The sequence below is a fragment of the Malus domestica genome, chromosome 14 (assembly GCF_042453785.1).
Source record: "Malus domestica chromosome 14, GDT2T_hap1".
Lineage (NCBI taxonomy): Eukaryota > Viridiplantae > Streptophyta > Magnoliopsida > Rosales > Rosaceae > Malus > Malus domestica.
The window spans coordinates 2,651,314-2,678,146 of NC_091674.1; the positions used below are offsets into that span (position 1 = coordinate 2,651,314).

General features: G+C 38.8%; 6 protein-coding genes, 1 long non-coding RNA gene, 1 other non-coding gene and 1 pseudogene across 8 annotated transcripts; 2 read left to right on the forward strand and 7 right to left on the reverse strand.

Moving 5' to 3' along the window:
* The first annotated feature begins 601 nt into the window (after window positions 1-601).
* Window positions 602-1,223, forward strand: LOC103454026 (probable glutathione peroxidase 2; annotated as a pseudogene).
* A 29-nt stretch (window positions 1,224-1,252) lies between these two features.
* LOC139191358 (uncharacterized) lies at window positions 1,253-1,710 on the reverse strand. The gene is made up of 2 exons (XR_011575379.1): window positions 1,517-1,710; window positions 1,253-1,464 (listed from the first exon to the last, which is right to left on the reverse strand). It is a non-coding gene; the product is annotated as an uncharacterized lncRNA (long non-coding RNA).
* A 1,240-nt stretch (window positions 1,711-2,950) lies between these two features.
* LOC108171063 (uncharacterized) lies at window positions 2,951-4,459 on the reverse strand. Its single transcript, XM_017326693.3, has 2 exons — window positions 4,149-4,459; window positions 2,951-3,377 (listed from the first exon to the last, which is right to left on the reverse strand). Exons 1-2 carry the CDS (start codon window positions 4,263-4,265, stop codon window positions 3,207-3,209), a joined length of 288 nt encoding a protein of 95 aa, XP_017182182.1. The 5' UTR covers window positions 4,266-4,459; the 3' UTR covers window positions 2,951-3,206.
* A 912-nt stretch (window positions 4,460-5,371) lies between these two features.
* Window positions 5,372-10,639, reverse strand: LOC103454024 (signal recognition particle subunit SRP54, chloroplastic). Its single transcript, XM_008393613.4, has 14 exons — window positions 10,284-10,639; window positions 10,021-10,156; window positions 8,985-9,154; window positions 8,595-8,747; window positions 8,394-8,471; window positions 8,154-8,279; window positions 7,932-8,034; window positions 7,329-7,429; window positions 6,823-6,960; window positions 6,593-6,736; window positions 6,348-6,423; window positions 6,153-6,238; window positions 5,879-6,004; window positions 5,372-5,698 (listed from the first exon to the last, which is right to left on the reverse strand). The coding sequence occupies exons 1-14, from the start codon at window positions 10,467-10,469 to the stop codon at window positions 5,594-5,596; spliced, it is 1,728 nt and encodes a 575-aa protein (XP_008391835.3). The 5' UTR covers window positions 10,470-10,639; the 3' UTR covers window positions 5,372-5,593.
* A 52-nt stretch (window positions 10,640-10,691) lies between these two features.
* Window positions 10,692-13,127, forward strand: LOC103454044 (putative pentatricopeptide repeat-containing protein At3g11460, mitochondrial). The gene has a single exon (XM_008393629.4). It carries the CDS (start codon window positions 10,692-10,694, stop codon window positions 12,510-12,512), a length of 1,821 nt encoding a protein of 606 aa, XP_008391851.3. The 3' UTR covers window positions 12,513-13,127.
* Window positions 12,778-15,056, reverse strand: LOC103454043 (uncharacterized). Its single transcript, XM_070811557.1, has 9 exons — window positions 14,780-15,056; window positions 14,575-14,695; window positions 14,295-14,472; window positions 14,126-14,188; window positions 13,872-13,976; window positions 13,623-13,778; window positions 13,417-13,536; window positions 13,141-13,267; window positions 12,778-13,033 (listed from the first exon to the last, which is right to left on the reverse strand). Exons 2-9 carry the CDS (start codon window positions 14,670-14,672, stop codon window positions 12,930-12,932), a joined length of 951 nt encoding a protein of 316 aa, XP_070667658.1. The 5' UTR covers window positions 14,673-14,695; window positions 14,780-15,056; the 3' UTR covers window positions 12,778-12,929.
* A 510-nt stretch (window positions 15,057-15,566) lies between these two features.
* On the reverse strand, window positions 15,567-19,851 carry LOC103454023 (rho GTPase-activating protein 5-like). The gene is made up of 5 exons (XM_008393611.4): window positions 18,760-19,851; window positions 17,697-17,817; window positions 17,434-17,553; window positions 17,028-17,258; window positions 15,567-16,511 (listed from the first exon to the last, which is right to left on the reverse strand). Exons 1-5 carry the CDS (start codon window positions 19,212-19,214, stop codon window positions 15,879-15,881), a joined length of 1,560 nt encoding a protein of 519 aa, XP_008391833.3. The 5' UTR covers window positions 19,215-19,851; the 3' UTR covers window positions 15,567-15,878.
* A 3,300-nt stretch (window positions 19,852-23,151) lies between these two features.
* On the reverse strand, window positions 23,152-25,001 carry LOC103454060 (probable small nuclear ribonucleoprotein G). Its single transcript, XM_008393646.4, has 4 exons — window positions 24,676-25,001; window positions 24,517-24,539; window positions 23,478-23,599; window positions 23,152-23,366 (listed from the first exon to the last, which is right to left on the reverse strand). The coding sequence occupies exons 1-4, from the start codon at window positions 24,843-24,845 to the stop codon at window positions 23,304-23,306; spliced, it is 378 nt and encodes a 125-aa protein (XP_008391868.2). The 5' UTR covers window positions 24,846-25,001; the 3' UTR covers window positions 23,152-23,303.
* On the reverse strand, window positions 24,913-24,984 carry TRNAP-CGG (transfer RNA proline (anticodon CGG)). Its single transcript has one exon. It is a non-coding gene; the product is annotated as a tRNA-Pro (tRNA).
* Window positions 25,002-26,833: the final 1,832 nt, after the last annotated feature.

Genomic DNA, 26,833 nt, shown 5'->3' on the forward strand with positions numbered 1-26,833 from the left:
AGATCCACCGATTACTAAATGGCTAAACAGCTGGAAAGATTGGTACGTCAACGTGTGCTAGGTTTAGACCCAAATAATGAAGAAATCGTGTATCTCCATATGCTACAACTAATTGTGATCTGCAACATCCGCACAAGAACATTAAAGATAGCAAGAAGGGGTGCGGCTCCTCCTTGGATAGAATGCTTCCCTTTCGAGCTCCCCTGTTGGCCAACACCACTTACTAATTTGCCATGAAATTGTATTTTCTGCTAGTTTTATTTGATTTGTTCTAAAGTATTTTTGGGTCATATAGAATGAAATATTTTATTTACTATGGGTAAAGATAGATATGGAATGAAATATGTGGTAGCATTACATAACGGTGTCTCTAACAATAGAATTTCTACTAAAATAATAGATGGGTACTATATATGCTTATGCAATGTACAATTAGCTTATAAATTATTGTTACTAAAATCATTGGCGATGTGGTGAACACTTGCAAACTTGAATTGTTTCTTGGACTTTTTATACAATTTTTATGAGATGTCACCTCATAAAAAAATTAAAAAAAAATAGTTTTTGAGTGAGAATCTAAGTAACATGTTGGCATGCGTTCGTTGAAATTCACCAACTGGGTCTCTCTCTTCTTTCTGGGTTTTGCTTTCTTCCGCTACTTTTACACTTCCCAATTCTCTTCTCCTCGAATTATGGCTGAAGAAAGTTCCAAATCTGTATACGAATTCACTGTCAAGGATATTCACGGTAACGACGTAAATCTGAGTGAATACAGTGGGAAGGTGGTTGTTATAGTGAATGTTGCTTCAAAATATTTAACACAATCAAACTTCAAGGAATTAAGTGTTTCGTATGGAAAGTACAAAAACAAAGATTTTGAGATTTTGGCGTTTCCTTGCAACCAGTTTGCAGGACAAGAGCCAGGAAACAATGAGGAGATTGAAAGCTGAATTTCCACTCTTTGACAAGATTGAGGTGAATGGGAAGAACGAGGTACCCCTTTACAAATTCTTAAAGGGGCAGAAAGGTGGGATATTTGGGAGTGGCAACCAATGGAACTTTAATAAGTTTTTGGGTAACAAAGAAGGAAAGGTTGTGGAGAGATATGCTCCTGTGACATTACCTATTAAAATAGAGAAAGACATCCAGAATTTGTTCGAATCTTCTTGAGTATCAAGGACAGCAGGAAGTGTATGGTTTGGCATCCAGAAAATAAAACGTGTTTGCAGATGAAGAAAATTATCAGAGCATAAAAGATCTGTTGGAATTGTTGGATCGCCGGGCCCGTCCCACTCTAACAACACCGATACTGTCCCCACTTAACCACCTGCACAATCCTCAGGTGTGGGGTTTTATCACAAAAGGCCTCGGTATTAGTTAGAGTGGGGTAATACTATTTAAACTTCTTTAGTTTTCTTCACCCCACCGATGTGGGACAGTTTAACACTCCCCCTCACGTGTAACCTCATTTAGTGGTTCACACGTGGAGATCCACATCAATAATTGAAACTCATACCTCATTTAGTGGTTCACACGTGGAGATCCACATCAATAATTGAAACTCAGAGGTCGGCTCACGTTGGGCCCACTTGTTTTCAATTGGAACTCAGCGGTCGTTTCTATATTAAGAGTTTAGACTTGTTTCCTTCCGGGTGGTGACAAGCTCATTGGCTTGCACACAAGCTCGTTGGCTTGCACGGGCCCGCAACCGTGGGCTCTGATACCATGTTGGAATTGTTGGATCGCCGGGCCCGTCCCACTCTAACAACACCGATACTGTCCCCACTTAACCACCTGCACAATCCTCAGGTGTGGGGTTTTATCACAAAAGGCCTCGGTATTAGTTAGAGTGGGGTAATACTATTTAAACTTCTTTAGTTTTCTTCACCCCACCGATGTGGGACAGTTTAACAAGATCGATGTGTAAAGTTTGATTAGACTACAAACTGTTAGACCAAGTCAGACTTCCCATTTACATTCAAACTCTCAAGTCTATTGTGTGCATGATTCTTCTTTATCTCAAAGGGAGTCTGATAAGTCTAGGAATATTTTGAATGTTTCTTAGATAAGTTTATTATGCTGTTGTAAAGTTTGAATTTCAAACTAGAGTGTAAATAGGGTATTTCAAACCCACTGATGTAATCTCTATGACCTTATAAATACAAGCAACCATCGATTGAAAGGGTGTGCAAACACAACTGAAAACCTAGCCTACTAAAGTTTTACATGGTATTGAGCCTAATTGTCTAACGACAAGATCCTGCAATTTTTTTTTTTCCATGGCCGACAACAACAACATAGCTTCTTCCCAGCCAGCCAACTCCACCCCGAACCCCCCCAATCCTCAAATGAATTCCATGAACCCCTTTTCATCCGCTATGACAACTGTTGTAAACATCAAGCTTGATAGAACCAACTACCCACTGTGGTTGGCTCAAATCCTACCAATACTGAGAAGTCGTGATCTGATGTACTATATGAACATCGATATTCTAGCATCAAATAATTAAAACAGCCTATGATTTACATTAAAAAATATATAAAAAACATAAAAACTAACTAACATGTACTATATACTTAGTTATGGCAACTTATATGAATTTATTACTAAATTGTATGTGAGCCGGTCATATGTTCGTCTTAGCTGAATAACCATGAAGTATACCCAATTATGACTGACTTACTGCATGTTGTATTCCAAATTGTCTTAGCTAAATAACATGAAGTATACCTAATTATGACCAACTTATTGCAAGATGTATTCCAAATCCAACTCTCAATATCGCATTCCAAATCCAACTCTCAATATCGCTCTATCGAGCTCAAGTCTGCAAAACTGCGATGGCGCGTTTCAAGCACCTCCCCCAAACTCTTTTGCTAGTGCATTAGTTCTCCATGCAACTCCTCCCCTGCCATATTTGAACTGAATTTTATTCAATATTCTTGGGAAAACAACAAAAGGAACATTGTATTAGATTGCATATATGTTTCCTTACACAATTTCATAATGTATATATAGTTGCACTTGACAGAGAATTACCAAATTAATCTACGTCAAATTAACTGAAAGTACATACGCAGTGTGTCCAAATGGACATCATGCATGTTCATTTCAAAATAACAACGGTAGAAGAAAGAGAAGCCAATGGGGGGAAGAAGGATGCAAAATTTTGCCATGTTGCTTCTATTTGGTTCGGCGTCGAAGTTCACTTCTCTCTCAATTTCTTGGTTAGGGCAAATATCGCGCCGACTACAGCCACGACCACCGCTGAGATAATAATGCTTTTCTTGAGCGTCTGCGCTGCATCTTTCTTCTCCTTCTCCCTCTCCTTCTCCTTCTCCTTCTGCTGCTTTCTCTCTTCAGCCTCTAATTTGTCCTTGAAAATAAACAGCGCAACATTATTAGCAAGACTGCACTGCATACAGAAGAGAGGCACAAAAGAATACCAAGATTTCCGGACTTCTTTTGTTTACGAAACTTTGTTGCTAAAAGTGTTCGTGTTAGCTTGAAATAAGCTGTTAAAAGGGTTATGAGGTTCACTAATAACTTCACATGTAAGAGTTAATGATTGTATAGCATGGTATTAGAGATTTGGTTACCTAAGATCGTGGGACCAACCTTCAAACCCATCGCGTACTTATCACTTTTCGATAAAACGATTTTCACATTCCACTCTGTAAACTTGCATTCCTCCACTTATTTTCATGCTTTTCTTTTACACAAAAGAAAAACTAGATACATTCAAAAACTACATCTAACCAAATACAATCAGAGGACCGATGACCCCAAAATTGGCTAAAGCAACAACCGCGAAGTGCACGTTTGTATTCAATTATCAATAGCATCACAGTATGGTGAGGAGTGCAAGCCTACAAAATATGATTGCGGAAATCACTATTTATTCAATATGATTGTATACGCACAACGCTAATAAGACTGATTACAAACTTTTAATTATAATAAATAAATAAATAAATAAACAACTACGGAAACCAAAAGAAATCAACAAGAAACGGGATATATATAAACGACATTTTGTGCTTCCTCAATTAAGTCCTAGTATTCACGAGTTATAGTATTTATTAAAAGTTTGTGATTCTGTACAAGTATTTGAGAATACAAAAATTCAAGCGTTGAAAAAAATCACCTTGATTTCCTTGGAGGTAGTTACTAGAGACGATCCACTGTCTTCCTCAAAGTTCTTGTTAGTTCCTGGATTCAATTCTGCATCCACATTAGCTGCTGGAAATGTCGAATCCGCCATTTTCTTTGCAATTTCTTTCTTTCTTTCTTTCTGTGTGCTCTTTCTTCTTTCTTTCTACGGCGGTACGAAGGGAAGGGAGGAGAGACTCGAGAGATATCAGAAGCAGAAAGAGAGAGAAGATGTGAGGCAGAGACACGTGTCAGTAGCTTTTTTCTTGGAACACACGTGTTGATTTCTTTAGGTTGAGGTGCAACGGTTTGTCATGTTTTTCTGAGTCTTTTAATTTAACTAGCCTACTTTCTTGTTTTGTCGTAAACTGTCCTACAAATCCACCCGTGACTCGTTCTAGGCCTATCCGCATTTGGAGGGTGAAGGGATGAGAGATTGTTGCGTAGAGGAAAGCCCTTGGTCACTACTCACTAGTCATCCAAGACACAAATAAATTCAGACATTTGGTTCCTCTTGTGTTCGTCTAGAGCGAATGAGTAATCTTAGCCATTGAACAAGGATTCAACGACTGAGATTTTAGAACATGACATGAGCCGATTTATTTTTAGAAAACCCCATAATTTAGGTTTTTGAATGGAAAGAGGATCCTCTCCAGATCCATTTTAGGATCCTCACATCTTAGTCATTCATCTTATATCGTGCAGTCAGAAATCATTTGATTTTTTTTATTTAAAATTAAACACAAATAGTATCTGACGAAAACTGACCGCACGATGTACGATGAACGGCTAAGATGTGAGGATCCTAAAATGAATCCGGAGATGATCATCTTCCCATTCAAAAACCTAAATTGTGGGGTTTTCTAAGAATAAATCGGCTCATGTCATGTTTTTGAATCTCAGTCGTTGAATCCTTGTTCAATGGCTAAAAATTTTGAACCATAATGACCGATTCATTCTAGAATTTAGCTAAATTGTTACTTATAACTAATTTTTTCCAATATTTTATTTCACTTTGATATGAATTGAACAATAAATGGGGCTTTTTATATCACTACAACTATAAGGAGACGATATGTAAAATCAGTTAAGATTTAGATATTTGCTACCAGAATGCTTAGGCAGGTGGGCGAAATCTGACTATTGATGCATTGTGGACTCCACAAACATCATCGATATCAATGGTCATGAATCGCACACGGAAGTGGACGAGTGACGTCATAAAGAGTGTTGCAACGCAACATGCAAGAATTTCCCATTAATACAAAAAACAGATGGCGTACAGAAAAAGTGAATATACAATGAGCTTGATACATGGCCTACAGCAATCATGGAGAATATGTAATATACTTGTAGAGTTGTACGCAAACATATCTCTTAGAGTGTAAAATACTGAGAACACGAATCTCATTGACATGAACTCCCGCTAGCTATGCTCGTTCAGTTTCCCCCTCCGAAACCACGAGGACCGGGCCGAGATGCCGAGCCAACAAACTGCCTTCTTGAATCAGATCGTCGTTTCTGCCTTGCAGTGCCAGGAGGAGCCTGACAAAGGAAGAATTCCAAACCGTAAAAGATGTATCCACCATGCAACAACAGTCTATGATAAATGAATAAAAGCTGCTAAGTGCGCGGCAAAACTAGATGGCAGGGACATTTTATACAGTTCATTAGCATGGCATATAAATTACCGAGAGCGAACAAAAGTAATGGAAAGTGAAGCACCTTTTGTTCAGTTTTGAGAGATTCTTCAAGATTGTTCAGTGCAGGAATAGAGCCGCCTTCCATTACACCCATTAGATTCTTCATACGAACTCGCATTTGGAAGAGTTGAGCAACAAGTTGGCTCACCTGATATTGACATCATTAAGAAAATTGCAGTTATATGTAGTAGCAGCAGCTGATTGTGAAAAACAAATATACATTCAACATCCGCAAGCCCTTTTTACGGGGAAGCTGATATGGGGACACTTAAACCGTAGGTAGCCATTGCACATACCTGCTGCTCTGTTTTCCCGGACTCTTGAGCAACTCTTTTTCTCCTGGTTGAAGATTCTGCCAACAACTCTGGCTTCTCCTTTTCCTCTGTAATCAAAGATGAGAATCAGAAAGCCATATATAACCCGCAGCGCACCATGAAGCAGCAGTATTTTCATTAAATGGTAGTTTCAATAAATCAAAAGGAATAAGATACCGGGGGTCATCACTTCAATCATTGCTTCCATTATCTTCAAACTCTTCTCTGCTTCTCGAATTTGTGCAGGAGTAACCTGTTCAGTCAGGCAAATAGGAAAGTTCTAAGAATTAAATAAAACCAAAATAAGGAACCCGCTGGATCTCAGCAACTATTGAATTTCAGGTCATAACTGTATGTGTACCGAATCAAATACAACCTCCTAAAAGTAAATACACAGAATGGAACCAAACAGCCTTTCATACCTTGCCCATGCCAGGGATCATTCCAAGAACACGAGTCATGGAACCCATGCGTGCAACAGCACGAGTTTGTTTTAGGAAATCATTGAAATCGAACTTTGCACTCATTATCTTCTTTTGCAAGTCTTCAGCATCTTCTTGTTTCATCTATATTGACAACTCAATTAGAACTCATATAAATATTCAGGGAATCTGGGTGTGGAATTTACAAAGAGGAATAAAACCCCACTCACAACTTCTTGCGCCTTTTCCACAAATGAGAGAACATCTCCCATTCCTAATATGCGTCCCGCCATACGGTCTGGGTAAAAAGGTTCAAGGTCCTCCATCCTCTCTCCTCGCCCAACAAGTTTGATTGGCTTTCCTGATACCTGACATTAACTCATTATTAGGAAAACAATTAAAGAAAAGTATTTGAGTAGCTTAACTATTTTAGCAAGAAGAGATGCTTCAAAACGCAACTACGTCATCTGAATGCTATAGAGAAATGCAAACATGAATAATATTGAATACTATTGAAAACAAAATTCTTGATAAATTATACAAACTTCAATATCATAAGTGATTCTTCCTCTAGAAAGAGTTAATTATCTATTCCCTTGAGATTTTCAAATCATGGTTTATACCATAAACGTTTATTTTTAGCTTCGTACTCACTCGAAATTTAATGATGAATAATAAATGGGGCAGAAAAAATGAGATTACTATGACAAAACAAGTAAGGCAACAACAAGCAAACCTCTTTAACACTCAAAGCTGCTCCACCTCTAGAATCCCCATCTAGCTTTGTTAAAATAGCTCCAGTAATCCCAATCTCTACGTTGAATGTTGTAACTAAAGCTGCAAACTCAAAGAACATAGTCAGCTTACTTCTACAAGTATTCATAATTTGGTTTGTGGCATGGTAACATTACATTTTTGAAACAATGATCACTTGAATTGCGTCAATGTGTATTCACACGCTAAGAACATCAAATGACATGCAAATTGATGACATATGATACAAATTAACAATTGAGTTTACGAATCTCATAATTCAGTTCAGATGGTATGAATTTGGTTTTTTATCTCGAACATTAAGTAGAGCAACCAATTTCCTAACTCTTATGTGTACATGAAATTGCAGATAGATCATATTTCTTTTCCTAAGTGGGTACAGAGATATGATCCACAAAAACTACCAAAACAAAGATTACAGTAAAAAACCATGCTTGTTCTCTGCTTCTCTGTCTAGTTTTGCAGCAATAACCAAAGAAAGGGAAAGAAAATAGAATCTGTATATTTGGGTGATTAAACTTGAAAATACATCAAAAATTGAACTATAAGCCTGAAATCTGAACACCTGCAGCTTCTTGGCCAGTCATTGCATCCACAACAAGCAAAACTTCTGTGGGATTCAAAACCCGCTTAACTTCTTTCAGCTCATCCATCATTCCTTTGTCTATCTGATAAACAGAAGAAAACAAAAACATAAAGAAACTCAAGACAAAGTTAATATAACCAGCATACGTTCTCAAACTATCATCACAGAATTACACAAAAATGACATTCGTAAAAGAATTACCTGAAGCCTTCCAGCAGTATCCATTATTACTACATCTATGTTCTTCTTTTTGGCCTCCGCTAAACCTTGCCTAGCTATTTCTGAAGGTTTAGTGTCAGTCCCTGCTGTATACACAGGCACTTTTACCTGTTTCAAGCTTCAACTTTCACATAAGAATGAACGCCGACCAAAAACTTAGAACATAAGAGTTTCTCTGGAAATGTAAAGTCGTTCACTTTATTGGCAATGCAAATCGCATACCTGTTCACCTAAAATTACAAGTTGGTCAATAGCAGCAGGTCTGTATACATCACCAGCGACAAGCATAGAAGTCTTCCCCTGTGAGTGGTGTATGTCACGGGGTCAGAAAACGGAAAAAAAGAAAAGCAAAAAAGTAAATTTTGCATAGCTCCAATGCATATAATAATGGTATGGAAGAGGGATATGCTCGTGGAAATGCACCTGTTTCTTAAGGTAATTAGCCAATTTTGCGCATACAGTCGTCTTCCCAACTCCTTGTAAGCCAGCCAATAAAATAACAGTGGGACCAGATTTTGCAAAGGTGAGTTCAGACACCTCTCCACCCATCAGTTTCACTAGCTCGTCATTCACAATCTGAAAGAAGCCGCAATTGACTATCATAATGCATTAGGAATCGATGCTTCAAATAGACTACCTAGCTTTTCCTTGAAAAGCAAGAGAATCCTGTATCGTTATATTGAAGAAAGTTGAGGTTCCACCATAAAACCAATTGGCAATAGGGGAGTAGCCCAACCTCTTATAAGCCCATGTAAGGTCCCTCCTCCCATCAATGTAGGACTCATTCTCAACATATACAGTGTGTGAAGTTACCTTGACCAATTGCTGATCCGGCTTCACTCCTCGAATAACTCCGACACCAACAGCCTGGTCACTGACAGCTTGCACAAACCTTCTTACAACAGGAAGGCTCACATCAGCTTCCAAAAGAGCTCTCCTTATATCTCTCATAGGCTCCGCAATATTCTCCTTAGTCAAAACCTCTGCAGTACAAAAACCCAGTGATCGGTGCGATCATGCTACGGAATTTTAAAGGGTTTTTTACATAGAAGCCTTGATAAAATTACACTTTAGAGAAAAACACTTCAAGGCCAATACTTTAGAAAGTAAAAATAAATCATGCCGACCCTTCAATTCGAGAAGCGCACCGATGAAATTTGTCCACCACTAAGAATCAATTAGAAAATGAAAAGTGACTCGTTGAAGGGTTTTTCTCCTCTCCAATTTAACTCTGTAAGGGCTCATTTGGGACTGCTTTTGTAGGAAGCACTTCTGCTCATAAGTGCTTCTTCTACAGGTGCTTTTATTATAAGCATGCAGAAAAACTTCATTATAAATCCAAGTGCTTCCTGGAAAAACATTTGGAACTTTAACTCTGTAAGGGCTCATTTGGGACTGCTTTTGTAGGAAGCACTTCTACTCATAAGTGCTTCTTCTACAGGTGCTTTTATTATAAGCATTGAGAAAAACTTCATTATAAATCCAAGTGCTTCCTGGAAAAACATTTGGAACTTGGAAGTGCTTTCAAAGAAGCACATAGCAAGTGCTTTCAAAGAAGCACACAGCAAGTGCTTCCAAGAAGCACATAGCAAGTGCTTCCAAGAAGCACATAGCAAGTGCTTCCAAGAAGCACATAGCAAGTGCTTCCAAAGAAGCACATAGCAATAGCAAGTGCTTTCCAGAAAGCGCTTCTACATTCCAGTACTGCTTTTGGCTGTTAAAAAACAACTTTAACCCTTCCGGAAGCAATCCCAAACAAGTGCTTTTTAATAGAACTCACTAGACCCTAGAAAATTTGATTCAAAATTTTAAATCGTAGAAGGAAAAAAGAAGTTCAGAAGAAGCAAACCTTCGCCTTTGAGCTTGCTCCAAGCCGATTCGAGCCCACTCGTCAACTGGCCAAACATTTCAGCCCTCACAATCCCCCGCAACTCCTTCCGAGCAATCGTAACTTGCTTCGAATTCACCCAACCCCATATCTCCCTCTAACAACAATTCACCAAACACAAATTTATCAGCAAAAAAAAATGTACGAAACTTTCAGTGCCGATTTCAAATTCCATATTATTTTCCTGCGTTTTCTCGGAAACCAAACAAGATTTGAGGACATACAGTGAACAAGTTTCTAGAAGTGAGCCAAGCTGGGTTGCCAGAAGCAGTCCAGGAGGATCCCAGCTTGACCGCCGGACTCCTCGCCGCCGCGTACTTGGAACCGGAGAAGCCTCTGTTGGTGGACACGGAATGCGACGTCGTAGACAAGTGGCGGGAAGCAACGGTCGAGAAATGTACGGCTTCCATCGCCGTTGAGATTTTTCTTTTTCTGGTCTTTCGGGCCAAAGCTGATCACTCTATCCAATCCAAGCCTGCTATCTAGTTCGTTTGGGTGATAAAATGCTTCGCGGACCACCGCAATTCCCATGGACCCTTCAGCATCACGTGCCCTCTTAAATCGATCACGTGCAGCAACGCTTTGAATTGGTTTACACGTATTTTGCAGTGTAAGCTGCCGAGCGTTACCCGATGTGGGAGTCTTCTTGGAACGCTCGATTACGAGAGCTATCGAAGCAATGTCTCTTCTTCGAAGCTCTTACTGTTTACCGCCAAATGCTCCGCCGTGGCCACTCGCCCAACGCCTTCACTTTCCCCTTCGCTCTCAAATCCTGCGCCGCGCTCTCGCTTCCTTTGACCGGCTCGCTCCTCCATTGCCACGTGCTCAAAACCGGCTGCGAACCCGAACCCTTTGTGCAGACTGCTCTCGTTTCGATGTACTGTAAGTGTTGCTTGGTTGACGATGCACGGAAGGTGTTCGATGAAAATCCCCTCTCGAGGAAGCTGACTGTTTGCTACAATGCGTTGATAGCTGGGCACACTTCGAATTCGAGATTTTCTGACGCGGTTTTGTTGTTTCGTCGGATGAGGGAGGCGGGCGTGGCGGTTAATTCAGTTACGATGCTGGGTTTGGTTCCTGGGTGCGCTGCTCCGGTGTATTTGAGGCTTGGGATGTGCCTTCATGGCTCTAGTGTTAAGTGCGGCTTCGACATTGATTCGTCTGTGACGAATTGTTTGCTGACTATGTATGTGAAGTGTGGGTCGCTTGATCATGCAAGGAAGCTGTTTGATGCAATGCCTGAGAAGGGTTTGATTACTTGGAATGCGATGATTTCCGGGTACGCGCAAAACGGGCTTGCTACTCATGTTTTGAGCTTGTATAAGGAGATGGAGTCTTTTGGTGTTTGTCCTGATCCTGTGACACTAGTTGGTGTTCTTTCGTCTTGCACTCACCTTGGTGCACAGGGCATTGGACGTGAGGTAGAACGGCGGATAGAGTCTTGCGGATTTGGTTCTAATCCGTATTTGAATAATGCCCTGGTTAATATGTACGCTAGGTGTGGTAATTTAGTGAAGGCTCATACTATTTTCGATGCCATGCCTCAGAAAAGCTTGGTTTCCTGGACGGCGATTATAGGTGGGTATGGGTTGCATGGACAAGGAGAGGTTGCGTTGGAGCTCTTTGACAAAATGGTTATGACCAGAATTAGACCTGACAAAACTGTTTTCGTGACTGTTTTGTCTGCGTGTAGCCATGCGGGATTGACTGATAGGGGGTTGGAGTATTTTGCTGCGATGGAGAAAAGATATGGATTGCAGCCTGGTCCAGAGCATTACTCTTGCATGGTAGATCTTTTAGGTCGCGCAGGTCGACTCAAGGAAGCCAAGGAGCTAATTGAGTCCATGCTGGTAAATCCTGATGGTGCAGTATGGGGTGCCCTCTTAGGTGCCTGTAAAATTTATAAAAACGTAGAGCTGGCAGAGTTAGCATTTGAGCATGTCGTCGAGCTTGAGCCAACCAATATCGGTTACTATGTGTTGTTGTCGAATATATACTCCGATGCGAAGAATCTAGAGGGGGTTTTGAAGGTTCGAGTTATGATGAGGGAAAGGAAGCTCAAAAAGGAGCCAGGGTTTAGCTATGTCGAATGCAAAGGAACAGTTCATGTTTTCTTGGCTGGCGACAGAACCCATCGTCAGACTGAAGAAATATATAGGATGCTGGATGAATTAGAAAATTTAATGATGGAACCTGGCGTGTCTGATGAGAATGATCAAGGAAGAAACGAAGAGCAATTAGTTCACAGTGAAAAATTGGCAATTGCATTCGCGCTCTTAAATACTGCACCAGGGACCGAAATCGTAGTGATAAAGAACCTGAGGGTATGCGGAGACTGTCATTTGTTCATAAAGTTGGTAAGCAGGATTGTCGATCGCCAGTTTGTTGTCAGAGATGCAACTCGTTTTCACCATTTTAGGAATGGGGTCTGTTCTTGTAAAGACTACTGGTGATATCTCTTCACAGGCGTCTCAAGTCAGCAAGCCGTGGTGAAGAAGCTTAATCATCAAATATTTCCCTGTCATGCTGCTAACTGTGCATCGCAAGGTGTTGAATTTAGTTCCAGTTCAAACAGTTTGAATCGAAAAGGAGGATTTGGATTTGAAATCATGAGAAAAGTTGAGGTGAAGGTCACTATCTTGGCTTGAATTTCATTACTTATCGGCTTTTGGCTATTGAACACACAAACACAATGACAGAGGACAAGTTTCCTGCAAGTGATGGGCAAATTAATTCGGACAAACTCAGTTCCGATTTAGTGGGTTCGTGGAAATTTTCTGTAACAATACATGCGTTTGAAGTACTAACTGTTCAACAGAATCACTGGCTAGAAAACTTTATACTAGTGGAGCAAGACGACGAAGACAATTCTATCCGCCTATTGGTACAGCCGCATCAGTTCCTGTAACACATTCTTCTTCAACAAACGGAATAGTTCTCCACACTGTCAATTCTATCGGAGCGTTTTCTTTACCTGGAAATTGTTAAAATTTGTACTTTGTGGAACTTGTTTCTCAATCGTTTGATTGATCCAAAATAATTATAAAAATTATTAACGAAAAAGAAAACGGAAGATCTCACCTTCAATGGTTGTATGTCTTTCCATGCAAATCGCAGCATAATGAGAGCCGGCCAACTCTAGAAGCGAAAATTGCCAATTTCTCGTGAGGTTCACGGGGCCAAAAGGTTCAACACTGATTTCGGACATCTAACAACAAAGAGAATAATCAAAGGGAGGCCAAAACTTCTTCAAGATATGTAAAACGCATATAATCCCCGGACTCTATATAAAACGTATTCAGTTTGATACCCATGGAAGATGTTGCAATAATTTTTGTTTACGAGTCTCTGACATACCTCAGAATCTACATCCCCAGATGAATCGACGCCTCCCTTAGCTGCATCCCTGAATCGAATGGTGAAGGTCTTAAACGGTGAAGCAGAGAAGCCCTTTCCCAATGCTTTCACATATGCCTCCTGGAAAGGAGAAAGGAGATCCATGGCAATAAGAAAAAGCTTGAGAAAACATAACCCTAATCCCTTATTCAATCAGTCTCACAGACCTTGAGAGTCCATAATTTTATAAACTGTTGACGCTGAATTTCAATGTCCGAAATAGAAGATAAATGTTCCACTTCATTAGAAGAAAAGTACCGTCGAGCAAAAGCTAAAATTTCGTTCTTCAACTTCCGTTGCTTATCTTCCACATCTATGCCAATCTAAAATACGAATCAATCACATAACTTCCAAATTATAACTTCATCAACAACAACATATATATACACACACACTTGAATACTCCGAATACTTACCGGAGAATCCACAGTTACTCCACAAGCTATCAAGGAAGAAGTGTGCGAGAGGTTGAAATGCAATGGTGGTGGTGGCTGCCAGCCATCAGCAAATTGCCACTCTACCTACTCAAGTAAGCTATAAGAACGATTAAAATTTGCACCAGAAAAAATAAAGAGCTCAAAGAACATGACTGTGAGAAAAACCAAGCCAAGTAAATGGGAGCATAGATGACAACAATTTTCACTAGACTCGGTAAGAAAAAGAAGCATACCTCAGGCTTCCCATGACTGTTCTTTTTAAAGTTTAAGGATCTCGGATCAACTCGATGGTTTGTCTGATCTAGTATCAAACAAAAGAATGTTTAGATATCCACATTAACCATACAAACAACACAAACAGTCATGTTCTTTAACTTGTAAAAGCAAATGAGAGTGACCTACATATCTAGAAATCGTAGTCCGAACCAATGCCCGGGCAAGCAATGCTCTTTTCTGAAGCTCAATCCCACGCATGCCTAAAACATTATCTCTCAGAGATGGTGACAGAAGCTCGAAATGCCGATTCAAAAGGCCCTCACTCTTCACCTCCCCAGGCAAAACATACCACAAATGACTTTCCCTGCAAAACCCATCATTTTTAAGACCCAAAATTTGATACTTCGATTTCGAAAAGCAATCAAAGGTCATTGAAAACTGTGGGTTCGGTGGTAAATACACATACATTCGAGAAGGAAGCTGAACAGGGAGCAGAGAGCAGAAATTGCTAAGGAGGGCATGAATGTTCATTCTGTGAAATGGTCTGCGTCTGAATAAAATCATGCGTAATGCAACAAGCTGTGACACTGTAACATAATTGGGTCATCGACAAAATCACGATTTGAATACCAAGATATTGAAAACAAAGCAAATCAAAAAGTTGGGGTTACCTCTGAAGAAAGCAATCTAACTTTGCCGCTGCTGGCGTCTACCAAGTACCAACACAAAGAAAAGAAAATTTGCTTTGAGAATTCTTTGAAGGTGCTGTGAGACTGCTAAGAAACATCGACTTTGCTCCGACGATGAAAGCAAAGACGGAGGAAAGGTAGAAACTTGTGGGGGTTTGGGTTCTGGGCTCGGCCGGTTTTATGACAAAATATGGAGCGGGGATTTCTTGACCCGATCCCTAGTCCCGACTCCCGCCCGCTTTTGTTTGTTTATTTCCCCGCTCCACCCATCCAGACCGGCTATTCGACGAAAATAATTGAGCCGAGTCGATAAAACTCGGTTTGTATGTCAACCCATGTACAATTGATTTTCTTATGAATCCAATATCGGTGTAGAATAGTCACTTAATACTACGATTAGTGGTATTGTTCTTTACTTGTAAGTGAGATATCTTAGGTTCAATTCTCGTCAAAGAAAAATTTGAACTAGTTAGCTCATTGTGAGCCTTTTTTCAAATGATGTTGAGGCAAACCCAACAAAACAAATCAAATTAGTTCAAGGCCAAGCCTAATAGACCGATCAGACCAAATCCAACTTGACTAAATTAGTAATCTACTTTAATTAAATATCATATAGACATGTTATTTAATACTACAATTTAGTGTATTTATTTTAACTTGTAAGAGAAAAAATTTATATTCGAATTTCGGATGGCAAGTTCGTAACCAATTTATTTCTCTCATCCCTTAATATAAATATATCGGTGTACCAAGATATCGACAGACACTATTTTCTTTTATGATTATTAATTTATCGAATTGAATTAAACATTTCAATGAAATACATATTTCTAATTTCATTGCTAGTGAAACAATGAATTTTCAACGACTTTCCAACCTCTACTTGAAAATACAGAAAATGTTAGATCGGGTTGGGGAAATGTGTACAAGGGACAAGGTTAAGAAGCTTCATCCACAAACAAATGTAAACACACACATTACATCATACAGACACAGACATACACAACATTCCACAGGGGAGAGGAGACACAAACATAAAGCCAAATCTCCCCAACACCCGAAAACACCGCCGAAACACTCTTCAACGCCAACCTTCAGCCAGCTCCGTCCTCGAATTTATGCGGCTAAGAATTCCACTTCTCTTGCTCTTGTCTGCAGTCACAGCAGTTTGAATCAGCAGCTGCTCTTTTACCTTCTTGGGGCCCCTTTTCAGACTCGGACCGCTTGATTGACCACTTTTGCTCTTCCAAATGTTTGGTTGAGCCTCTCTACCTGAACTTGTTAAACCGTCTTCTTGGGGCCCGTTTGCCAAAGGGCTAACTTGGGATACAACCTCACAAGGACAATTATCTGCCAGAAACCAGTTTCCTCCCGGAATGATATTCTTGATAGAAGATAGGAAAGTTTGAGATCCACTTTCAGTTGTTGCCCTTGTGGGATCATTTTGTGTAGAATGAAGGGGGCTCTGTAAATCAGGTTCTTCACCAACAAATACGCCCTCCTCTTCATTTTCCTCGTTAGCCTCCTCGTTGGCCTCTTTGTGATATGGTTGAAGAGTGCTTTGGTACTCATCCTCGTCAGAAGGCTCTAGGTGGGGTACAGGTGCTGTTTCCACCAAAGATTCTTCTCGTTCTTTTAGTGTCTTGACAATAAGAGTCTTGAGGAAATTCATCACTTGGACAGCATACATCAATGCAGTCAAAGGATCAACCATCTGTGAACAATGAAAGTTACACACTTGTTAATAAAAGTAATTTGATGACGGGTGGCTTAGACATACGACAACATGCTGAAGGAAGACTATCACATCACCCTAACTGGAAACTGAAAAAAGATACTGGATGAAGAAATTAATCACACCGCCTATTTATCAGATATGTAATGGTTTTTCCTGGGCGATTCGTAACAAGACTGATTTCCGGTCTTAGAACATACTATTCTTGTAACAAAATAACCAAGCATTGCAATAAAATCTCCCTCCAAAAACTATACCTCTTTCTTGTCCCATTCTAATTCATTCTAATATCTTCAAGCTTTGAACAAAACTTGCCAAATGCATTCATTATGATAGTCTGATATTTGAGTTAACACATTGGCTCCTACTCTAGTATATAGAACGTGTTGGCGTGGATATCGCTAAAAATGAAGATTATGCATGAAATCGGGGTACTTTTCAGTTTTATTGTTTTTCTTCTTTTCTACAAACTTAGACGGTAAAGTTTTCACTCACGTGAGTCATGTTTGGTGCAAACACCATGGCAATATTGCGCGCATTCATCTTGTTGAAGTGTTCCATTTGTGCAACATCAGCCATTAGGTTTACTGCCCAATCCAATAACGCAGCTTCTGTTGGAGGTAGGAGCCTAACAAGTTCAGCACACTCCTCTTCCGAGTGGGACTGCATTACCTGCTCTGGTGTTAGAGAGTCCAACACACCAGTTGGAAGTTCTCGGAACCAAGCCTGAGAAGCAACAGTAAATGAATTTTAACATCAAATGTCATTTTGTGAACTGGAAGCGCTCAAGGATGAGTTCACTTTTGGTTCATTGGGAGAGGGGACATTGATCAATGACAATAAAATGGAACAAAGAAGAACAAAGAAGACGACTAGTCATTAATTAATGATAAAGCCTTACCTTAATAAGACCCGCCAAACAGTGCACGTCAATGCCCTCTGGTATCACTCCCCGATTTAATTGGTCCCTGACGTACTCCTCCTGACTGTTCTCAGCATTAATTCTGAAGATTCCTTCAGCCTGCATGTATGAGTGAACTTCAGTTTTTATTGAAGGTAGTTTGAAACTTTGAATGACAACGAAGTGTCCGAAGTTATGTCTTCTAATTACATTCTATCCTGGACGTGCTGGAAGAAAGGAATATAAGCCAAAGAGTGATATACCTGTAGACCCCCTTGTGCATACAAATGTCTCTGCATCAAAATGAGTATTGTTGGGACGCTGTTCCCTCTGGCATCAAATGAAAGCTGCATAGACTCCGTTGAGACCCCAAAAACGTTTGCACTGCAGATGAAACCAATGTCAGTATAGTGCTTAACCTTAAACTTTATTGATGCTGTTAAAATGAAAAACAAAAAAGAAAACTAAACATAAATATACAACAGACTATAAGTATCAATAAAGAACATAGGCGTATCTAGTCCCATTTTTTCTTCATTGAAGTCAACGAGCCAAATCCAGTGCTTATTCTCTATATTACATTTAGATATAAATTGCAAACCATAGTTGGCAGCACAAACATATTTCTCATCTTACTTGACCCTGACAAAGCACCAACTCCTTAACTGAAAACAAAACACGGGTGTAAAACATGAACACCGACAATCATTTTCCAAGTATTTGAAATTCAAGAAAAAACCAAAAACGAGCAAAACAAAGCACATTTAGAATCAAAACAGTACTCAAATTTGACAGCACATCATCACCGTAGAGTTGAATCGTGATGAAATTCTAGTACAACAGACATATTATAAAGTAAACAGAAAATTGGCATCCATTGTTTCCTGGTTGATACATGTTGAAGGATATAATTGATGGAACAAGGTACAATAATTGCCGAGTCTTTTGTGAAGGAAAAAAAAATATTCTACAGAGCAGAATCAGTACACCAAATACCAGCAAGCAAAGCAAAATAATGCCATGTGCCAACACAGAAACTAAAACAAAACGAGGAAATAATACGGAAATTTTCCAGCAAGGCATATCCGAACAAAAGAATGCAGCTTCAAACCCCACCCAGAAAACACCTTAGAAATCTTTTATCCCCAATCTGACCAAATGAAAACCTAACACAGGGATTCCCAATACAAATTCAACAAACCAACTTTATCAAGATAAAAACTTTCAAGAATCCCAATTAGCAGAAACCCATAACTTTAAAAACCCATCAATCAAAACAGAATTATACATGAACCCCAAGAAAAAGATTGAAAATTTGCAATGGACCTGGCACTTGGAGCCCTCCTGGGGACCTCAGGTTCAAGCTCAACAGGCAAACCAAGAAACCCATTGAACCGATCAAAGGTGACATGGGCAACATGCCTGACATTCGAAGGCCACCCAATCTCCATGGAAGAAAGCTTCCCTCTTGCACTATCTGCACTATTACTACTACTGCAACCAATCAAAGACCTCCTGAAAGCAGTGACCAAAAGGGTCAGAAGCGAAAGCTGATCCCCTTCTCTGTCCCTCTCCTTCCTATTCCTCTCTTCTTCCTCTTCGTCTTCGCTTTCGTCTTCCTCTTCTTCCTCCGAACCCAAATACCCATGGAGGGTGTCCTCTAAAAAGGCATGTGGGTATGGTGAGTCATTGGGTGTAGGTGAAGCAGCAGCACATGGAGTGGAAGAGCTTGAAGAGGAAGGGAAGTGAGATGGGGACGGCGATTGGAGGACCTCGGTCATGTTTTGGAGGAAAATGAAGTAGTCTTTTGGTGATGATTGTAGGGTTAATTAATTGGGTTTTTGACTAAATTTGAGACTCTGGGAAGACCCATAATTGGATTGTGAAATGTTTGGAGTTGGAGTTGGAGTTGGATTCAAGGAAAGGTTCTGGAGGAGGCGGGTGAGACGTGACTGTCATCACTTTTCATGATTTTTCTCCTTTCTTTTAATACCTGTCTTTGATGCTAACTCAAGGATGGGAGGAATTTAGAGAGAGAGAGAGAGAGACTAGGAGGAGAGAGAAGGGGAGATTGAGTGGTAGGTTGAGAGATGGGGATGGAGATGAGTAGAGAGAGAAACAGAGGAGAGAGAGTGGATATTGAATTGTTTACTGTTATGGAGGTATAGATTTGCAGGAATAGAAGGAAAAAGAAAGGAGAAGGAGGTGGGGTGGTGGTGGTGTTTCCACTTCACAGCAAAGTCATCCAAATATATATTATCTGGATTTTGTTGCTGTTGCTGTAGCTAAAGATTTATTATGGGCAATATGAAAGGCTTTGAGTTTCTCTCGTAACAGTGATTTGATCTTTCCATTGTTCTCTGGTAGCCAATCAACTTTTGACCCTTAAGCTTTTCCATTTTCCTTTGGGAATTTTATGCAACATTTGATGTCGGTATTCCAAATTAATAGTGCACTAACGAATAAAGAATTAAAACATCACGTATGATTGATTTAATATCGTTATGATGACAATTATGTGTCTCTCCCCATCTCCTCCTCATGTATACAAGGAAAAGACTTGGCTCCTCTCAAGATACCTTGTGGTTAATTCACAGAATTTCATTTTCATGATTAGATCCGTGCATATTCTGAATCATTGTTGCGATCATTTGTGCAAAAAATCAAAATAATATGAGATCGTTTAGTCATTAAAAACTGTATAAAAATAGATGAACGGATTCGATAAAAGTATTACGAACCATCTATCTATTTGCAAATTATGGATTAAAAAATATTAGTTTTAATTGATTGTTAGCATACATGATTTGTATAGAGTAATTGATAATATAAATAATTTTGATCATAAATATGAAATTCCGTAAATCGGTTATAAAATATCTTAAGCTGTAACTCATCCTCAATCTTAAGAAACCAAGCTTTTCTCTAGTAACAATTAAAGAGAGCACTATACTAACCTTCAAATTAGAGAGTCTTTAGCCGATTGTGATTTTCACACCTGTTATTTTATTTCTTTTGCACTTTTCTCTTGTTTTATATCTCTTCATTTTTTATTTAGTCTAAAAGCTACAAAAAAAAAACAATGGTGAAGGAAAAAGCTAGAAACAAAATGAAGAGTGCGGAGGAGAAAAATAGAGTGCGAAAACTTTTCATTTTGTGGATATCCCCTGCAGTATTGTTGCCCGCAGTAGAGTTTAACCATCAAGTTTGGGATGGATTGGTGTGGTTCCTTTACGCCTAAGACACCAGAATGTTGACACATGAACGAAAAAAGACACGAGAGAAAAACATATTGGCTAGTGAATGTGAGGCCTAAATTCTTTAAGAGGGGGGACACCAAAGGCCTCTCCCCTTCCATCCCTTGGATAGATAGAGAAGAGAACAAAGCTTTTGGTTTGTCGTTATTGTGGGTGGATTTAAGCATTTATTCGAGAAGACTTAAGTAGCTATGTTCTTGAGTTAAAGAATGTAAAAATGGTTAAAAGTGTTTAATGTACTTAAAATTATTCGTTTTTAAAATTTCTGGTATGATAAAGGTGTAAGGAAATGGTATCGTACTAGTTTATGGAGGTAATTATGAAATCACATTCTTACCAACTTGATCCCATTTAAGGTTAGTTATGAAAATGGAGGCCATAAGTCTTACTTGAGATTAAAAAAAAATTAAGGCAATTGACATGCATATTTGTTTGTTGGGACTTTTTGGGAGCATTTAACGACTTTTGTTTTGTAGTTTAAGGTGGAATGACAGTTAATAATAGCATGTTTTATCTGTTAAACCATGTTGACAAACTAACAAACATTTGCTAAACCAAGTTTATGCTCAAAATCAAATGAATGTGAAAGGCAAATGAAAGGCAGTTAACATCAAAGTTAGGGGATTTCCTTTTTAGGAAAACTAAAGAAAAATTCAAAAAAACTTCCATTTTAACGAAAAGTCATTTTTAAAGGTATGATGAATAGTACCAGGGAAAGGTATAAATGTGGTTTTTCGTTAAAAATGAACAGTACCGATAGTGTTTTGTTAAAACTCCCTTCATTTTTTAATACAAATGATAAGATAATTACAATAAATTCATTTCAGTTACAAAGAGGAGATATAGATAACTGATCATACTATTCTAATCAACTTGGTTAAACTCAAATATCTTTCTCCATCTACTTTTTAACCAACTTGGTTAAACTTGTGTATAACTCCTCGTATACTTTCACTTGCGTTTCCTCTCGTCTTTTACTAAAAACGAAAACCAAAATGGTCACCAAACATGCATCAAATGTAGCAAAGGCCCAAACTGCATTAAGGATGTAGGCAAAGCAAGCACAAAGCACAAGTGGATAAAGGGAAAATTGACTACTGGTATAATTCTCTGCTTTCAATCCAAGCTCGATCGACATTTTAGTTGCCGTTGGCGTTGGCTTTGTGAAAGAATATGCAAATACCAAACAAAAGTTGGAAACACAGAAGAAAAAGTGAGGAAGGAAAAGCAGAGCTAGCTAGTTGCTGTCGAGGCTGTCGAGCCGTTTTTATCAGACTGCAAAAGAAGCTTTAAAACTTGCAGGAAGGAGCAAAACAGATAGCCGTTGCCTCTTTCAAATTCAAAAATAACAACCGTTAGTGGTTTCTTTCATGCTCGCAAAACCTTTTGCTTCTACAAAGAGGGGATTTTCCAGGTCATCGTCAGGACCAAATGTTGTATTGCTTCAATACAACACGGAATCTAGTTAATCTCAGGAGTGGACATGTTTCGGTTTGGTCTAATTACCCTAATGAAACCACAAACCGCACCGTAGAATATGACCAATTTCATTCGGTTAGGTTTTGCTCGAAAGATTCATTTGGGTTGGTTCGGTTCAATTTGAGCTGATTTGATTTCTTTTCTCGAGTTTTGCACAGCATATTAAAAGAAGCCGACATAGGCCAACATTTTCTTTTGGGTAATGCTAAAGAGACCATCTACATGAACATATTTTGTATGTCATACGATATGACGTTTGATGGTTGGATTTTTTTAAATCATCAAAGAAAGAATCAAACCATCAACCTATATAGTTCACAAAATTTGGTCCAAACACTTAGACACAAACACATGTAACTGGTCCAGTCCAATTCAGCTCGAATTAATGAGCCAAAATTGCATCACCCAAACCGAGCCTAACCAGTCCAGTTCAACTTTGCGAGGTTTGCGGTTTTTTGGCCAACAACAAGACCAAATTTATGTGTTCAAACCTCGTTACAAATGCATTTAGTAAAAGGAAAACTAATGAAAACAACTAGAAAACTTTGAGTTTTAACGATAATGACAAAATAAAGGGAAAAATAAATAGTAACAAATGACTTTTTAATGTAAAAATATAATTTTTCGTTAAAGTAAACAGTATCACGGACTTTTCATTAAACTCCCTTTAGTAAAAGCTATTTACAACAAAACTAGAGGATGATCAAGCTTGATCGGTCTAAAGCTTCCAAAACAAATAGTAAGGTTTTCTCATTCAAGAGCCATTCCGGGATCAAAATAGACCCCGTTGCCTACTTCCGAAGTTCGACATGCATATCAAGACACCATCCAACCAGACTGATATATGTGCAAAATATGAGCTAACTCAGTAGCTCGTAAACAAATAAGACCTCGTCCCATTTCAACTGCAGGGGATGCGGGAAGCACGCAGCTGTAGTAGCTCATTTACACAAGTCTAGAAAGTAGAAATTGGCAAAGAGAATAAGTCAAAGTGAGTCATTCAATCGACGTCCAAGCTGACATGTACATTGTACATTATCACAAGGCAACTAACTGGTATTCCATAACAACCAACACAAGTACATATTACCGAAAGAAAACACATCTAACTCGAAGAATGCAAAGCCGGAATCATCACTGCATTTTAGCCACCGGTTCTAGTGCTTCAACTGTAACCACACTATTGCCTCGGATCACCTGCAGAAACAAAAGTAAGAATTAAGCAACCAACTTAATCAATGGAACATGTGGCAAATGGCAGTGCAACTATTAAACTAACAAAGAAAAGAGGAGAAAACTAGGACTTACCACCATGCCAATTTCATTCTTTTCATTGCCATTCACTTCTACGGTGTTGTCCACAACCAGGTTCATGAACTGGTCAAAACCACGGAGGGTACCAACAACCATGCGATTAGCATTCAGCTTGACTGCAATCCAAGACATCAGTTACTTCAGCGCTTTAAAGTTTCTCATAACGTTAAAGAGAAGAAAATTACAGATTCCAATAGTATCAAAAAAATTGTTTCTGCACATGTAAGACATAAAGGTTTGACCTTCTACCATTTCCCCCCAAATTTCAACTACTTCTCTACAAACAACTCCTAAATAGGAAAAATTTAGCGAAGTTAGAGGGGCAAGTTATAACTTGATTTTCACACAACGATCCCAGAACATCTAGAGTTAAAAAACAAAAATCCAAAATGCCCGGTGAGTTTAAAGAGGAGCCAGAAGCCCGAAACAACTCATTCATCATATAACGCAAGGAAAACAACTAATAAACCCATACAAAAAAAGGGCAGATCCTTTCTAACTAATACAAATACATCTTTATGTGCTCACTCAGATGGACTGTGCATATGCAGCAAAGAGTGTCCCTACTTCACTAAAAATGTAAAAGAATAAACAGATTCTGATTCCAATAAATTCGCATATTAAGCAGACAAAAACATTGAATCCGAAATTATGGTTAACAGTCCGAAATGATGACATTCAGTAACAAATTACTGCCAAAGAAAAAATCTAAACCTATAATCTCTAAAAAGGATGGGACACATATCAAAACGATGCGAACATAAGAATACGAATATTGGTATTATGGCAGTACGGTTTCTGAAAAGCAAGGTTTCCGTCATGTTAAAGAGTTTCACCAACAAATCAAAACATAATCGATTCGGCATAGTGCCTAATGCCTATTCAATTTCCACTAAACAGTTAATACCCAGATAACCTAACCATAATACGAACTTTAACAGTTAAATTCAGCTAATTTTTCCAGCAACCAAACAAGAATACAAATCCAGCAGTAAAGAGAAAAAATTGGGGAGAAACTGCATCCAAAACTTACTTTGGAGCTTTTTGTCCATGTACCTATTGAAAAAAAAAAGCAACAAATTCCAATTAATTAGCATCCTAATTCATAAAACAATTCAAAAAAAAAAAAACTACAGCAGAAAATCGGAACGACGAAATCGAGTATTTGAGACAGAACCAAAAAAAAAAATACTTTTTCAGATCCGGAGGCTGGCCTGATCTGCTCATGACGAGGAACTTGAGAGAGAGAGTGAGGTTTTGGGAGACTGAGTCGACTACTGCAAAAACCCTAGCGAGTGAAATTTCTGATCTCTCCGGTTTCTTTAGAAATGGAAACGGGGTTTGTTTGAGAGGTGGGCCCATAAAAAATCAGTGGCGGACACTTGGCCCAATCAAGCCCAATAATTGAAACATACAAAAAACGTAAGTGGGGGTGTTGCGAGAATCGAACTCACGACCTCTCGCACCCGAAGCGAGAATCATACCACTAGACCAAACACCCGTTGATGATATTGGCCCGGTAAACAAATTCTTGTATGTAAGACAACTGATGAATCATTGTGGAAATTTAACTGTTTTTTTTTTCCAGTTGAATTTATACAAAATTAATGGCAAATTGCTTTTGACAAATTATTGCATATTAAACAATACTCTAATGCTCGCTAAAGGTTTATATGGATTAAAAATAGGGAATTTTAACGAAAAGCACCCGGTACTGTTCACTTTAACGAAAAACCATATTTTTACACTAAAAAGTCAATCCTGGTACTATTCACTTTACCCTTTATTTTGTCCTTATCATTAAAACTCAAAGTTTTCAAGCTCTTTTCATTAGTTTTCCTTTAAAAATATTGATTCATTACTTGAGGTTGTGTTTCCGGCTCCTCTCCCATAATATTTTAAATAGGAAATTTACATGAAACGAAAAATTGTCAACTGTCGACTACTTCACGCACTATTTCTCCTCTTTTATTCGGACTTGAGACCAGCACTGTAAAATAAACGTACACAAACGAATTTTCTCTTAATATTTCGAATGCTAAAGGAAAATATTATTCTAGTGACAAGAGAGTGGAAATAATAATTTTTGAGTTGAGAATCAAAAGAAGGATTGTGAACCCAACAGTTGCTGCGTTACTTTCAATATCAATGCAATGGGAGAAAGCAAATCGACAAGCCTAGGTCTCCGATAAGCCTATTTGAACTACAAGACTTTGGGTGAAAGTAAAACGACAATCGCGTTTACCCTACATTTTTGTCTCCACAAAAATAATTGGACTTGACAAGAACAAACATTTTTATTCATCTATTCACTTCTTATCTCACTGATCATGTAACTAAGAAAAAGTTATTTATCCAATTATCTGCATGCATCAAGCATATTTTCACGACTTGGAGAAATTTTTGTGTCTGTCGGCTGTGCTTGTTCAGGTCCAAATAATTTGTAGATACGTTGAAACTCATTTGTTTATAAGTGGATCGAATAGTCTACACTATGCCATTGTCGAACATAAGAATTTTTCCATTCCTCGACATTGACACTTGTGTATTAATAAATTCCTTTGGTCGAATTTGATTTTTCAAAAGGTGTCCGTCAAGGGAGTACACTTATTGGTACAAATAAGCCCAAATAAACACAAGGTCTTGCCCACCCTATGTCCCTTTATCATGTCTCCTAGTGAGTGGAGTTGCACCATAACTTCCATGTCAACTATGCCTTTCTTTTCTTAGAGGCAAATGCCGGCCATGCTTTCTTTTTTTGTTTGTTTGCCTACAACTTGAGACTTTCTTTATTCTTTGCTCCTCACACGTTTCAATCAAAATTGACAATCGTAATAGTTAGGGCATCCCTCTTTTCACTTCCATCCACTACTTGTTGTTACTAATAACCGCTTACTTGTGATGGCACTATTATCGCAGTGGATCAAATCTAACAGATTGTATCTTCATACACGAAATCCAAAGATGCAACATCCAATTCAATTTTAAGGAAAAGGGTCACTTTAGAAATTGTTAAGACATGATGCCAAGAAAATCATGTCGAAAGAAACAACTACCTGATTCACATATTCTTTTCTGCTACTCTTCTTGGAAAGTTTATGCTCTCCATTTGTCACCAATTGAGCCCGGAAGCCTAGAGGTTGCCCAGAACCAGAGGGATTGGTATTAACAATGGGGTGAATTGTGAATTTGGACCAGCGAACTGTTGGTCCAAAAGAAGCCCCAGGCACCGAAGGTTGCCAAACCAAAGCCAGGTTGGGATTGTTACCGTCGTCGGTTCCGATTTTGAACAAGAACGGCGGCCGTTTATGACTATCGTAAATGGTAATCATATGCTCATCATTCTCATC